Source organism: Thalia democratica, chromosome 1 (assembly GCF_965202585.1).
Source record: "Thalia democratica chromosome 1, ktThaDemo2.hap1.1, whole genome shotgun sequence".
NCBI classification, from domain to species: Eukaryota; Metazoa; Chordata; class Thaliacea; order Salpida; family Salpidae; genus Thalia; species Thalia democratica.
Window position 1 is genome coordinate 67058903 of NC_139165.1, and position 12694 is coordinate 67071596.

At 26.2% G+C, this 12694-nt stretch overlaps 1 protein-coding gene across 1 annotated transcript; it reads right to left on the reverse strand.

The window, feature by feature from the left end:
• Positions 1-1071: 1071 nt before the first annotated feature.
• LOC145849744 (uncharacterized) lies at positions 1072-8157 on the reverse strand. The gene is made up of 9 exons (XM_082954792.1): positions 7328-8157; positions 6705-7007; positions 5997-6219; positions 4840-5068; positions 3838-4045; positions 3476-3660; positions 3104-3230; positions 2541-2625; positions 1072-2277 (listed from the first exon to the last, which is right to left on the reverse strand). The coding sequence occupies exons 1-9, from the start codon at positions 8138-8140 to the stop codon at positions 2198-2200; spliced, it is 2253 nt and encodes a 750-aa protein (XP_082810918.1). The 5' UTR covers positions 8141-8157; the 3' UTR covers positions 1072-2197.
• Between the last annotated feature and the right edge of the window lie 4537 nt (positions 8158-12694).

Genomic DNA, 12694 nt, shown 5'->3' on the forward strand with positions numbered 1-12694 from the left:
TTAGGTGGGCAAGAAATTAGCTAAGAATAAGATATTTATTGAGTTGAAACGAAACTTTATGTCATAAATATTGTGATTAAATTATACATTGTTTGGTTTAAAGGGGGGCTAAGCAAGTAAAATATAAAACGCAAAGTCATAGAGTTCAATAGATTCTTTATGAAAGGCACAAAAAAAATCTCAATCTTAGTGATAATCTATCTCCTTCTATTATGAGTATTTAACAAGATATATTAAAGGTTAAATATGTTACTAAATCAATACATACAAAAAATTTCAATATTCAAGATTTTTTTTTTTTGTATTTTTTTAGAAACCTAAAGGCGTAACCAAACGAGTAAGTAGATTTGCAAGAGGTGATTGTATTACATAAAATGTTCGATGAAATAAAATATCTTACACTTAAATTACTGCTAATTAGCAAAACAGAAATATCTTAATAAAGATATTTGTAAGAGTTTAAAATGTATTAGTAATCCTAACGACTAAGACAATGCCATTTTTTTATTACGTAAATTTTCATGTAAATCTTTTATTTAGTAATTGAGTATAAAATAGCAGAACATAAATGAGCTAAAACTATCAAGTTAAGAAGATATCAAAACTAAGTAACACTTTAAAAAGTTATAAAGGTTTCCATAAAGTAGGCTTTATATTAGTTATTAAATGATAAACAAGTTAATCTAAACATATCTTTAGTTATCATATTCATAACAGTATTCTTTAAATTATGACAGCTCAGAAATATTTCATATATTTGTCTTTACTAATTCTATAACATGTTTTAGATTTTGTAGTTATGTTTTGGACTTGTCACCTTAAAAGACTAAAAGTTTTATTAGAAATTTAGGAGTGTTGCTTTTTTCAAAACGATTTGATTTATAGTCTTTTTACGCATTTATTTAAAAAAAGAAAACAGTTTAAAATATTTAACAAGTTTTTAGATAGAGATGCTTATTAAACAAAGTTATTGTAAAACAACTGACAAAAGTTAAGCTAACTTTAGGCTGTGCATCAATTATTCATAAAAATAAATTAACTCTATACCTTAAAAGCTTTTGACCAAAACGGTTTTTGAGTCAATTGGTTTAGAGATAGTAAACGAATCTTTAATTTTATTGTATTTTCCAGTATAAAAGTTATGTTTTTTTTTTATCAGCTAATTTCATGTAATCAGAAATTAGACATACAGCTTGAAAAAAAAAGTTCGCAAAATTTCACATAAAAAATAAATTCGAGATGATAACTGTAATAAATATATAGTAAATTTCGGTTAAACAGTTAAAAAGTTTAAAGTTTGGACTTTGTAATCATTTAAACTTTAAAAACTAAAATAACTTAACTAATTTTACCAGTTACTATTAAAATAATTTTAGATTTTTAAAGCTTTATAACATAGTAAATAAACTTTTTAAAAGTTTCTTGGTGCATGTATGGAATCTTGCTGGACATAAGTTTTAAATTATAAAAGGCAAAGCTTGAATAGTACAACAATGAATCCACTAAAATCACTTTTGAGTATTAAAAAAATATGAGTTAATAAAAGATATTCATACGCACTGTACCTTTCTTTTAATATTGAAGTTACTGGTATTACTGTTAAAAAAATTCATTAGTATGTTAAATCAGAGTTTAAAACTTAAAAAAAAAATCAAAGCATTTTATAACAAAAGATTCAAGTAAAGCAAATCACTTTAATTATCCGAATTACGTTGTTGAAAATGGAACGTGTTAAAACTAAAAGCAATATCATATGAAACCAATATAATTTTTCGAGTTGAATAAAAAAAAAAGTTTGTACGTGCATCCGATACAAAAAGCTACAGATATAAAAGAATGTAACAGAAAAATACTACAGAACTTTAAAAACAGATTTATAAAAACTAAAAAAGACTTTATGATTTGTTTAGACACAAGTAGAGATTGTGTATTTGACATAGAAGAAATATAATTTCTGTAAATCTCTTGAGTATCAGTATTGAATAATGTTGTTTTTTTATAGCAACAAAAATGAACAATTTGCAAATTGATTATGAATAATATAAAATAAAGCACAATCTAGCACAGGAAACTGTTTTACTGTTTAAATATTGATTTACTATTTAAATATTCTTTTTCACTGCAAGTAAAACGTCTTTAATTGTACTTTTAGATACTCATTTCATGACTTATCGCATTAAGAAACAGTTTAGACTGGCTAGTTTAGAGTACGGTTTACCAATGGAATCCCAGATTCTAAATCCGCCTTCTCAGTTATCAGCTTCGCTGCTGTTTTTTCTGTAAAAAGTTTTAATTCAATAATTTTTGGTATGTATAATAAAACCATAATACATTAATATTGTAGAAAAAAACTAATCATATAAAAAAACATATTTTTATGAACTAAATTTAAAGTTAAAAAAGTGATAGTGTTCATAATAAAGATTGTATGATCTGTACAAGCCTGAAAATGTAAATGATTAAGTTTGAGAAGCATAAACTCAACAACTGAAATTTTTGTTAGCAATAGCGTATTTAATTATCAAAAAAAATAAAGTTACCTTTTTCAAAACTATCTGAATCATCATCTTCTTTTGGTTTATGGAAATAGTTCCATATTCCGATCATGAAAACAATTTCAAGCACCTGTAAAAATATATGTTTGACAGTTTTCATTACTTGTTCGTTTAATTATACAATGGTGATTTTTATACTATAAACTAAACTCTTATATACAAATACATAAAGTTAAGATTCGTATATAACAAACTTGTTACATATATAATAAACATAGGAAAACAGTTTTTTATTTCACAATTAACTAATCAAAAGAACTTTGAAAAATTTGTTAAGAAACTTAGACCAACATATAAGTTATGCCAACATAACTTTTTTTTTTCTAATCAGCAAAGTAAAAACACAGAAAAAAAAAAGAATTTATTGCTTTCTAAAATTTTTTGACAAAATTAACAAGCATAGAACCAATTTTTGAATTCCACTGTATGTACAACTAGTAAGTTTTTATCGATAATTAAGTACATTTCAAAATCAAGTAGCCTTAAAAAATTATTTACTTTGAAAAACTCAATAAATACAATTCGACACATATTTGAATATCACTCACTTGTATGATCATGTACAAAAACGGGACTATAATGTTGACTCCCATCAAAATTGGGTTGAAGCTCAGCTTGAGAACGGCTAATGAAAGCTGAGAATTTTGCACTCCAGTTTCAATCATGATTGTGCGACTAAAAATTTAACTTTTTTTAGATTTTTATATATTAACAGTTTAGACAAACATATTAAGTTCTAAGCTAAATAAATGACTAAGCATTTCACTTTGTATACTACCAATACATCTAGCATTATTTATTATGCGTAATTTATTTACACTAATAAAAACCAAATTGTTATTAACGCCTTTAATAAACATACTTTATTTTAAAAGTATAATGTCGCTTAAAAAAATATTACAAACTTTGCAAGTACTTACCTATCTTTCTTTGTTTGACCAAGAACTTGGGAAGAAAGGTAACCGAAAAGAAATCCCATTAGGGGTAAAATGGTGCACGCAAGAACCATCATCGAAGGAAAATGATTCCAAAGGATATCGGCAAATAAATATATACCAACTCCGAAAACAACTAGCGATATAAGAATTAGAAGGATGTAAGTCACCTGTCAAATAATTTTTCTTCTAAAAATTATTCTAGAGCTTAAGAAAGCTCGTAAAGAAAAAAAAAAACAAAATCATAGTAAGAACGCTTTTTGAAACTACCAATAAATCAAAGCATAAACCTTTTTAAACACTTTATAAATAAAGTTTTTTACGTAACAATTCTTAAAAACGCAAACCTTTTTAATAATTTTGACGTATGCACTGAAGTACTTTCGAATAAAGAAACCAAATGCAACAGGTAGTAGTGTAATAAGAATATTAACAGTTATTTTTGAGTATGGAAAAACTGCTTCTGCGTTTTCGTCAATAAACCTTGCCCATATAAAAATATTTAAGGGCATCATGAAAGCTCCGAAAAGGCAAGAACAACAAGTCATCAATATGCTGTAAAAAGTTTTTGCTTAAAGAAATATTTTAGTTGCTCTAATTTTACAGAAGGCTTATTTCTTTTTAAGTATGTAAAATTTAAATATCTGATTGCAAAACCAGCCTTAGTAATTACAACTGTTCAAAAATCAGTCTTTTTGAAATACACTTGTAATTTAAAAACTTAAAAAAGTACAGTTTTAATTTTAAACGTTATCAATCTTTAAACCCTTTTTTATAATTCCATTGTTAATACTGTATATGTCTCAATAATATAAACACTTTTATAATGATACAAACTCATGTAAAAAAGAAAAACAATATATTGATAAAAAAGTGTATTAAGAAACAGCAAAGTTATTAATAAATTCTATACAGCTTTTGTTATTTAAATGCTTAAAGTCTAACAGTGGTCAAATTTCAAACAAAATTTAAAAATCTTATTCATATAGAATCTAACCTGATTCTATTTGAATAAGATTTTTAAAATAAGCACTGAAGAGCTCTTTGACCGAAACTGAGTTTGCTTAAAATATCTTGAAAGAATTTAACAAATATAATTTTCCTCTAGAAGTTGAGATCTTTTAATTAGTTTTCAAAAAATCAAAACAAATAAAATTACATTATATTACATTTATATATATATATACAGTATAATAAAAATAGAAAACAGTTTTAACCTCAGATAGGTTAATATTCAAGTGTATATTTATTTCTACTTACACTTAAAAGTTAAATTTCAAAATTATTATAATAACAAAACAATTTGTTACAAGATGTTAAACTCATTAACAAAAACTAAAAGCGCATACCTCAAATTAACATCTCCGCCATAGTAATACGAGAGAATGTTGGACAAAATACCACCTGGCGAGCAGCCAATCACCAGAATTGTGAGACTTTTGTACAGGTCCAATTGAAAGCACTTGACCAAGGCGAGCGCCGCAGCCGGCATGAAAATAAACTGAGCCACAAACGAAATTGAAACTCCTGTTGGTCGCCTTGCGAACAACATAAATCTTTCAAAGTCGATACAAAGACCTAGATAGAAGAAAAATGATTTAAAAAAAAATTGAAAAAAAGTACTAAAAGCGCTTCTGTTGAACAAAAACAAATATAAGATAAAGCAACTACAATTTTTTATACAAATTTCATTGACGTTTCTTTAACTCGAGTATCTAAATCTTAGTGCAATTTAAAACTTAGCTAATTAATCAAATAGTGAAACACAGCATATTCAATAAAATATGTAACAAACGACAGGTTTTATTTTTAAACACGTGAGTTTCTTTATCAAACAAAATAATTATTAAACTTAGTAATACTTAAATTAAATTTGTTTCAAGCAACTAGTATAATCCAAAAAGACAGTTTAAAAATAACACTACAAACTGTAAAAAAGTACATTTATACAACGTCACAGAAAGTTATGTTTAGTAACATAGCATATATTTTGATGCTTGTGACTTATTTTACAGACTTTTGGAACCTGACAAAAATTTTAACACACACCTATAAACTTTTTTTTTTATTGTATATTAGTTGAGTACGTAAAATAAATATTGAGGTTGAACAAAATAATGTCGTTATATAAATCTTATAAAAAACAACATATACATTAATTCATTGCAATGATATTGCATTTTCTTATCGATAATTTTTAAATATTTTGGGGTTTCGGTTGAATGACGGCTTTATAAATGCTAAAAATAGCTATAAATATTTATTTTTCTCCCATAAACTATTTGAAATTTTAGCGTATAGAAAGGCTTATTAGAGTTATAACGGTATAAATAATTTTACAAGTTGGTACTTAACGCTTTACTTACAAAATTTCAACTTTTAGCTATAATATTCAAACTAATTCAATTAAGAAGCTTGACCTATTTAATTGCAGTTCAGTAACTTTTGTATTAATAAATAATTTAACTAGAATTTACTCTTCTTTTGTATATACCACAAAACTTACCCATTGCGACCATAACAAGTGTGAGAGCAACGATGATCAAACGGTCCAAAGCCTCAGACAGGTCGATGTTGATTTGGTCGCTGTAAAGTTTAAGGAAGGCGCAGGTGTCTGCAGGCCACAAACCTTCGCAATTAGTCGAGTTTTTGAACAAAGCATCAGTGACATCCGTAATCTCAGTGGCACTCAACATCATTCTTTTAAACCACATTGGTAATGGTTTGCCCTGTATAGGAATTAAATTGGGAAATTATGAAATGTATATCAGCTTTAAAAATAAAGAAAAAATCACTTTTTAACTTTTATTTTCATATTTCAAGTTTGAAAAAAAAGTTCAAATAAATATAATTAAAAATCAATGATACTTTGAAACTAATCTTATAAATATTTTATTTCAGTAATTTAATGTACATAAAATAGTATCTAGGACTTTTCGTTTGTTTTTGTAATAGTCTTCGTATAAGCTTTATTACAACTTATTTTTTATTAATTTTACATTTTTATTGTGAAAATAGTAAGTCAAAAACAAAAAAATAATATGTACTATAAATGTAAAATTATAAAATAATTGTGATGTTTACGATACTTAAATTTTTTTAGCTTGTTAAAACATATAACTAAAAAACTAAACATTTGAATTTTTTTAAAAGTTATAAAAAAAAGCTTAAACAGTTTTTATTAAAAGCATCAAGGTTCTGTAATAAAACTCACTGCAAGTGCGTCGATAAAAAGTTTTGGAAAAAACTGAAAGAAAAAATTGTCATCTTTGACCAGTATGGCCTCAATTTGCGATCGGACTTTTCCACTAGTAAACAAGTCCATGTACTTTTCAGCGATGCTACCGTTTCTAGCAAATTCTTGCAACGGTGGAGGCATCGACTGAATAATAAACTCACGATTACCTAACAACGCGTCCATTACGACTTTAGGGTGAATCTCGTTAGCTGCCAGCTTTAAAAGAGTGTCGTTAGGAATGATACCCATCTTCATAGCTTTCCTAACCATTTCGAATCCCTGTTTTAAATGCAGTTTAATACATTTGGCAGAAACTTACTTATATTGAAAGTAGTTGAAAAAGTTTAATAACTAAGAAGGAAATTTAATATATTTTGCCATTTAAAATAAAAATTAATGTAACTTAATTAACGTTTTATGGTGAGTAATGATGAAAACAAAATAAATAAAAAACTACAAAAGCAAACTGACTAGTTATTTTGTTTTTGACTTTTAGAAAACTTTCAAAATTGAGTATTAAAGTTTTAAATGCTACTCAAAAGTTGTTAATAAACTTAAAAAGTCTTTGACTGATAAGGAAAAATACCAAAATAAACTACCTCTTCCATTTCTTCTGCAGTCATGTTTAGCGTGCTTGGATCAAAAGGTTTACTTGGTGGAGGTACATCTTTTGATTCAGCTTCTGGTTTAACTTCAGGTTTTGATGACTCTGGTTTCGATTCAGATACAGGTTTAGTAGTTTGTGTTTCATTTTTAATTTCTGGCTCATTTGTTTTGTCACTCTGCTCGACTTGTGTGCTAACATTTCCATTAGATGCATCTTCCATCAAAGTACATTTTTTGTTCAGAACTAAACTGAATGGTTTAAGAAACTCTTTAAACAAGACAACCGTGATATTATTCTCGAGAAAACTGTCAATTGTTTTTTCAAGCTTCTCAGTTTTCTCTACGTTATTTCTAACAATGCTTTCGTAAACCTCTTCGACAGCGAGACGACGGTATTCTGGATCTGAGCAAGATAACTCTACATCACTGCTTGTTTTATTTAAACTTTCCCCTTTTGTAGTTTCGACAACAGTAGCTTCGGTGGTGGCAGTCTGTGTGGTAGCGTCGATACACGGTGGAATGAGCGGCAACCCCTTTTTTCGCAAAATCGCCTGCATCTTGGCCGGTTGTTCATCGTATGCAGAGTTTTGGACCGACAACGCATCCCAGAGGCCGATTTTACCGGTCATCACATGACTAGTTATGAGGCTGGTGATCCAGGACACCTGTTCATCGCTGCGGCAAACGTAAACCTTATCCGTCTTTTCGTAAACTTCTCCGTCTCGTGCCAGCATCGAGTCGTCGTCTTCTGCAGCGCAGCAGAAAATAATCAGACAAAACGCAAAAATTGGGATGTTTTTCATCATTAAAGCAATGGTTTAGGATATCTGAAAATAAAAGCAATTTCCTGTAAGTTCTTAGCAAAGTGTTGAATTTTTTTAAGCAACTGAGGTTGTCTTTTTATTGTAAATTAAAGTAAAAATTAGTAAAACTAATCTTGGGTACTGGAAAATAAGTTTTTAAAAGTAATTAGTTATAATACTTTATGCTAATAATCTAACAATTAACTTTAATGAAATTGTAATTATATTTTTAGTAAATAATAAGTAAAAACAACAACATTAACTTTATTTATACTCTCAAGGAAAAATTATTAAAGATGTACAAATTAGTATAAAAACATAAGAATTGTATAATTAGGACCTCAACAAATTTTTGTTAATAATGTTAGATAAGTGTATTTAAAAGTTTTATGTACACAGTTTGTAAAACAGAAAAATTCAAAATGTAAAACTTTAGATTTAAGAAATATTTTTTATATTATAGTATAAAAATTTTATATCTTACGATGTAATTAATTAAATACTATTACAAAAAACATAGTTTTTCACCATGCAAAAAAAAAAAACTACTTAAACATTTAAAAAATACTTTAAATATTTTAATACTAGTTTATAACATTTTTTTCTTGATACTATTAAAAATAATTTGCATCAATAACTGTGTCTCTTCTAAATATTTTAATGCAATATAAAGCTCAGTTAAGGTTTTTAAATATAAAGTATCGCTAAGAAAGTCATTAGTTATTAAAAAGACAACGATAACATAAAAAAAAAATATAAAAAGAATTTATAAAAAAATAAAGCTAACATCTGAAAGAAACTAATTTATTAATTTCTTAAGAGCTGTAAAAAAAAGAGTTCAAAGTCCGTATCAGCAGTAAAAAGTTAAATCGTACGACATTTGTTTTGATAATGTAATAAATGACGTATTGCTATGAGCTGTTAAACACACAAGCTACATGCTTTTGAATAATAACATTACAATTACTTTCATATTTATTAAATGAAAAAAAAAAGTTCAACTTGATACACAAAACTAAATCTTTGGTAAATAAATCTATGTCAAAACTGTCTAAGCTCTAACCTAAGAGTAAACATTTTAAAGTTTGTTTACAAACTTTGATTAGAAAAAAGCTATTTCAAAAATAAACTAAAATAAAATGTCAGACAAAAGTTTAACAGAGTATATTTCCAAAACGCGGAATTAACCTTTTTTATTTCAGTTTTTTTATACTTCGTTTGTAAAATTTAAAAAAACTCTTTTATTTCAATTTAATAAAAGTTGAAAAATTCCGACTAAAAAGTGTTCCATAAAGTAATTAAATAAAATAATTCTTTAAATTCTTGAACTTTATGACGATATATCGTACACTACAAAAATGATACAAGGAATGCCTAATTCAATAATCTAATTATAATTATGTGTTTTTTATGTTATAATTTTCATTATCAATTTACGCTATTAAAGTATAAATATATAAAATTAATAAACATTTTCAAACTTTAAAAGTAATACACATAGCTTCGGCGAAAAACATTGAGTGCTACCAGCCGAACGAAACCGGTTAGTTAATAGTAAAAGTTTTACATAAATAAACCAAGAACGAATTGTTGATCACGCCAGTATCGTACGATGTTTGAGAGAATGGAGAAAGGAAAAACGTTCTTGCTTTTTATTATACACTTGCAAGGCGTATCAGCATGCTGCTTAGAGCGACAGCAAAAAAGTTGCTGGCTGACGTCAGAATTGTTAGAAGCGTCGTGCAACAATTTTGGACTTTGACCTTTCAGAGTTTCCTCACACACACGCCCAGTGAAAGCCGGCGGGGGCTGGCAGGATTTTAAGTTATTTCAAGTACCAAATTTTGGTGGTCGTGCAGTATAACACAATGGCGTTTATAACTTCAGCAACCGGGTTTTAAAAGAAGAACACAACTTAACATTAATCAAGCTCGACTACAAAAAAAAAGATAAAGCAGCTGTTTCACAAAGTTTTTCTACAAACATTTTTCAGCGTAACTAAAAGTAATGACTTATATTGTAGCCACAGAGAATTTTTATTTAAGATTTTAACACTAAGCTTATAAGTTTATTCTAATATGGAAAAAAATATTGATTAAAATAAACAAAATCATAAACCTCAAAAATTTATATACATTCATAACTTAGTGAAATAAAATTAATTTAACTGATAAGTGACACATTAATTTATGATATGTGAGTAACACAGCAGTAATCATAATAAACAATTGGTTGCGGTTGTTTCAAAAACTTAACTGGAAAAAAAAATGTTATAGTGTATATTGTAAAAGTTTAACAAATACACTAGCAATCTTAAATAAAATTTTTAATTTTTGTTTTTTTTTAGTTCAAAATTGTTATACTAATATATACACTATAAACTTGTTTCTGACTCATGACATTTCTATTATGTAAATATACAATCTACTTTATACATATGTCATTGAACTTATTTTTTTTTCATAGGATAACTGAAATACTTTAAATGTCATCAATATAAATCATATGATAATCACGTATACAACATTTAAGCTAAAATTAACAAAGAATTTCATATTAATTTTTAGAAATTTAGTTTTTTAAAAATTATTTTAATACAAGTGAAACAAGGTTTTTTCTACACAAATATATTTATACGACTTTCATCAAAATGTGTAAAACTTTATTAATACATAAGAAAATTAAATATTATATAACTTTTAATAAAATCTAAAGTAATCACTAATGTCATTTCAAGCTTAAACAACTATTCATCAAAAAAACACAACAAATCTCATAATATAACAAAAATAGCTTAAGTAATTATAAAATTTCGATTATACTGTTTCTACATTTAGTTAAGTCATTTCTGCTAGATTTTCAGAATTAATTGGATTTAAGTTTAATTTTGATAAAATAATATAAGTTATCTAATAAATAAAGACTCTACTGTTATGGTAATTGAAAAGAATAAAAAAAATTAATAACTTATTAAACTTATATATAATGAAAAAAGATTACTTTATTTCAGTTATTTAGTAATTTTTAAAATGAATTAAAAATTAAACTAAAATTTAAAATATAATCTCAAAATTGTTAATATCGGTGCGTTGTTAGTTTCAACTAAATGAAACAGAACTGACATGTTAAACCAAGTTTTTTAACCAAACTATAAATTTTGAATGATCTCAAAGTTCTTGAAACTATACTTACTTTCAAATTATACAGTGAAGACTAAATTGTTTCGAATAGTTTTAAATTTAGAAAGATGCACAGAAGTTGTTTTTAGTCAAAAGAATTATATGCATTGTACTTAACAGAATTAAGCAATATCTATTTCAAACTTTTTTGATACATTTTTCAATCATTACTTATGATTTTAATTATTTCTTTAAATTATCTAAAGTTGAATAAAAAAAAACGGTGAAAAAACTAAACATTTTTATTAGTTGAAAAACAGTTTTCAACTTTTATTCATGTTATTTTAAAGTAGTTTTGCTTGCTTTAAAAAAACCAAATGGTACATTGCTTTTTTATATGCATTTACACTAGGCAAGTTTACATATTGCTTTTTTTTCGTGAAAGTTTTAGTTTGAAAACTTTTTGAAAAGGTCTTCTTGTTATTATAAATATATAGCTCGAGGTGTACTATTCTTTTTTGTTTGAAACTGTGTAATAAAAAACATAAGTGTTCTAGTTCATGTTATGGCTTGTAAAATCGTGCTATAGTTTAAGTTTAGCTGTTACAAAACAGAACAAACATGTTGCATCCTGAAACGAGCAAGTTGTGTAAGGTGCAACATTGTTCAGCCTTAAAATATTATTGTTGAAATAACCATCATTGTTCGTCAAATAGCCAAAGGAGTGCCTTTTGTGGTAGTTGTTACACGAATTAAAGTTGAAAAACGCTCTATAGAAAACGCCTTGTTCCTAAATTTAGATTTTTGTATGCATATTATGCAGTTTGAATTCGTTGTATAACTAAATCATGTAAATAGTCAAAAAAAATAGACACTTATTCAACAATTACTCGTTAAAATTAGTAAAAACATATTTAAAACAATTTCAACAATAAATAAACAACAACTTAAATCAACTAATTTGAAACTAATATTTTCATAGACCCTTATTAAAATGATATTAAAATTATACCAAATTTAACGGGATTATTAGCAAATATTCTTTAAACTAATTAGGTATGTTCTATACAAAAGATTAGCAATTAAAGTCTTTTAAACAATTTTAGGAAGACTATTTTTACAACAAAGAAATGTATTAAAACCTTTATCAATTATTTACAAATTTCAAATAACAACCCTGAACACATTATAATAGAAAGTTAAAAACACTTATTCACATTTTTTTAACTTCTATTATGAACTCAATACGTTTTCAAAAAAACGTCCTAAAATTTACAGAAGTGCCTATACTGTCTAGACATTTTCTACTTTTAGTCAAAATGTTATATGTTCAAGCAAATAAGTTTTTAGAGAATTAATGAAATCTATAGAATCAATAATGAAATCATTTTCACTTTACTGTTTTGATTACAAAAAATGACATGTTATTTAAAAAAAG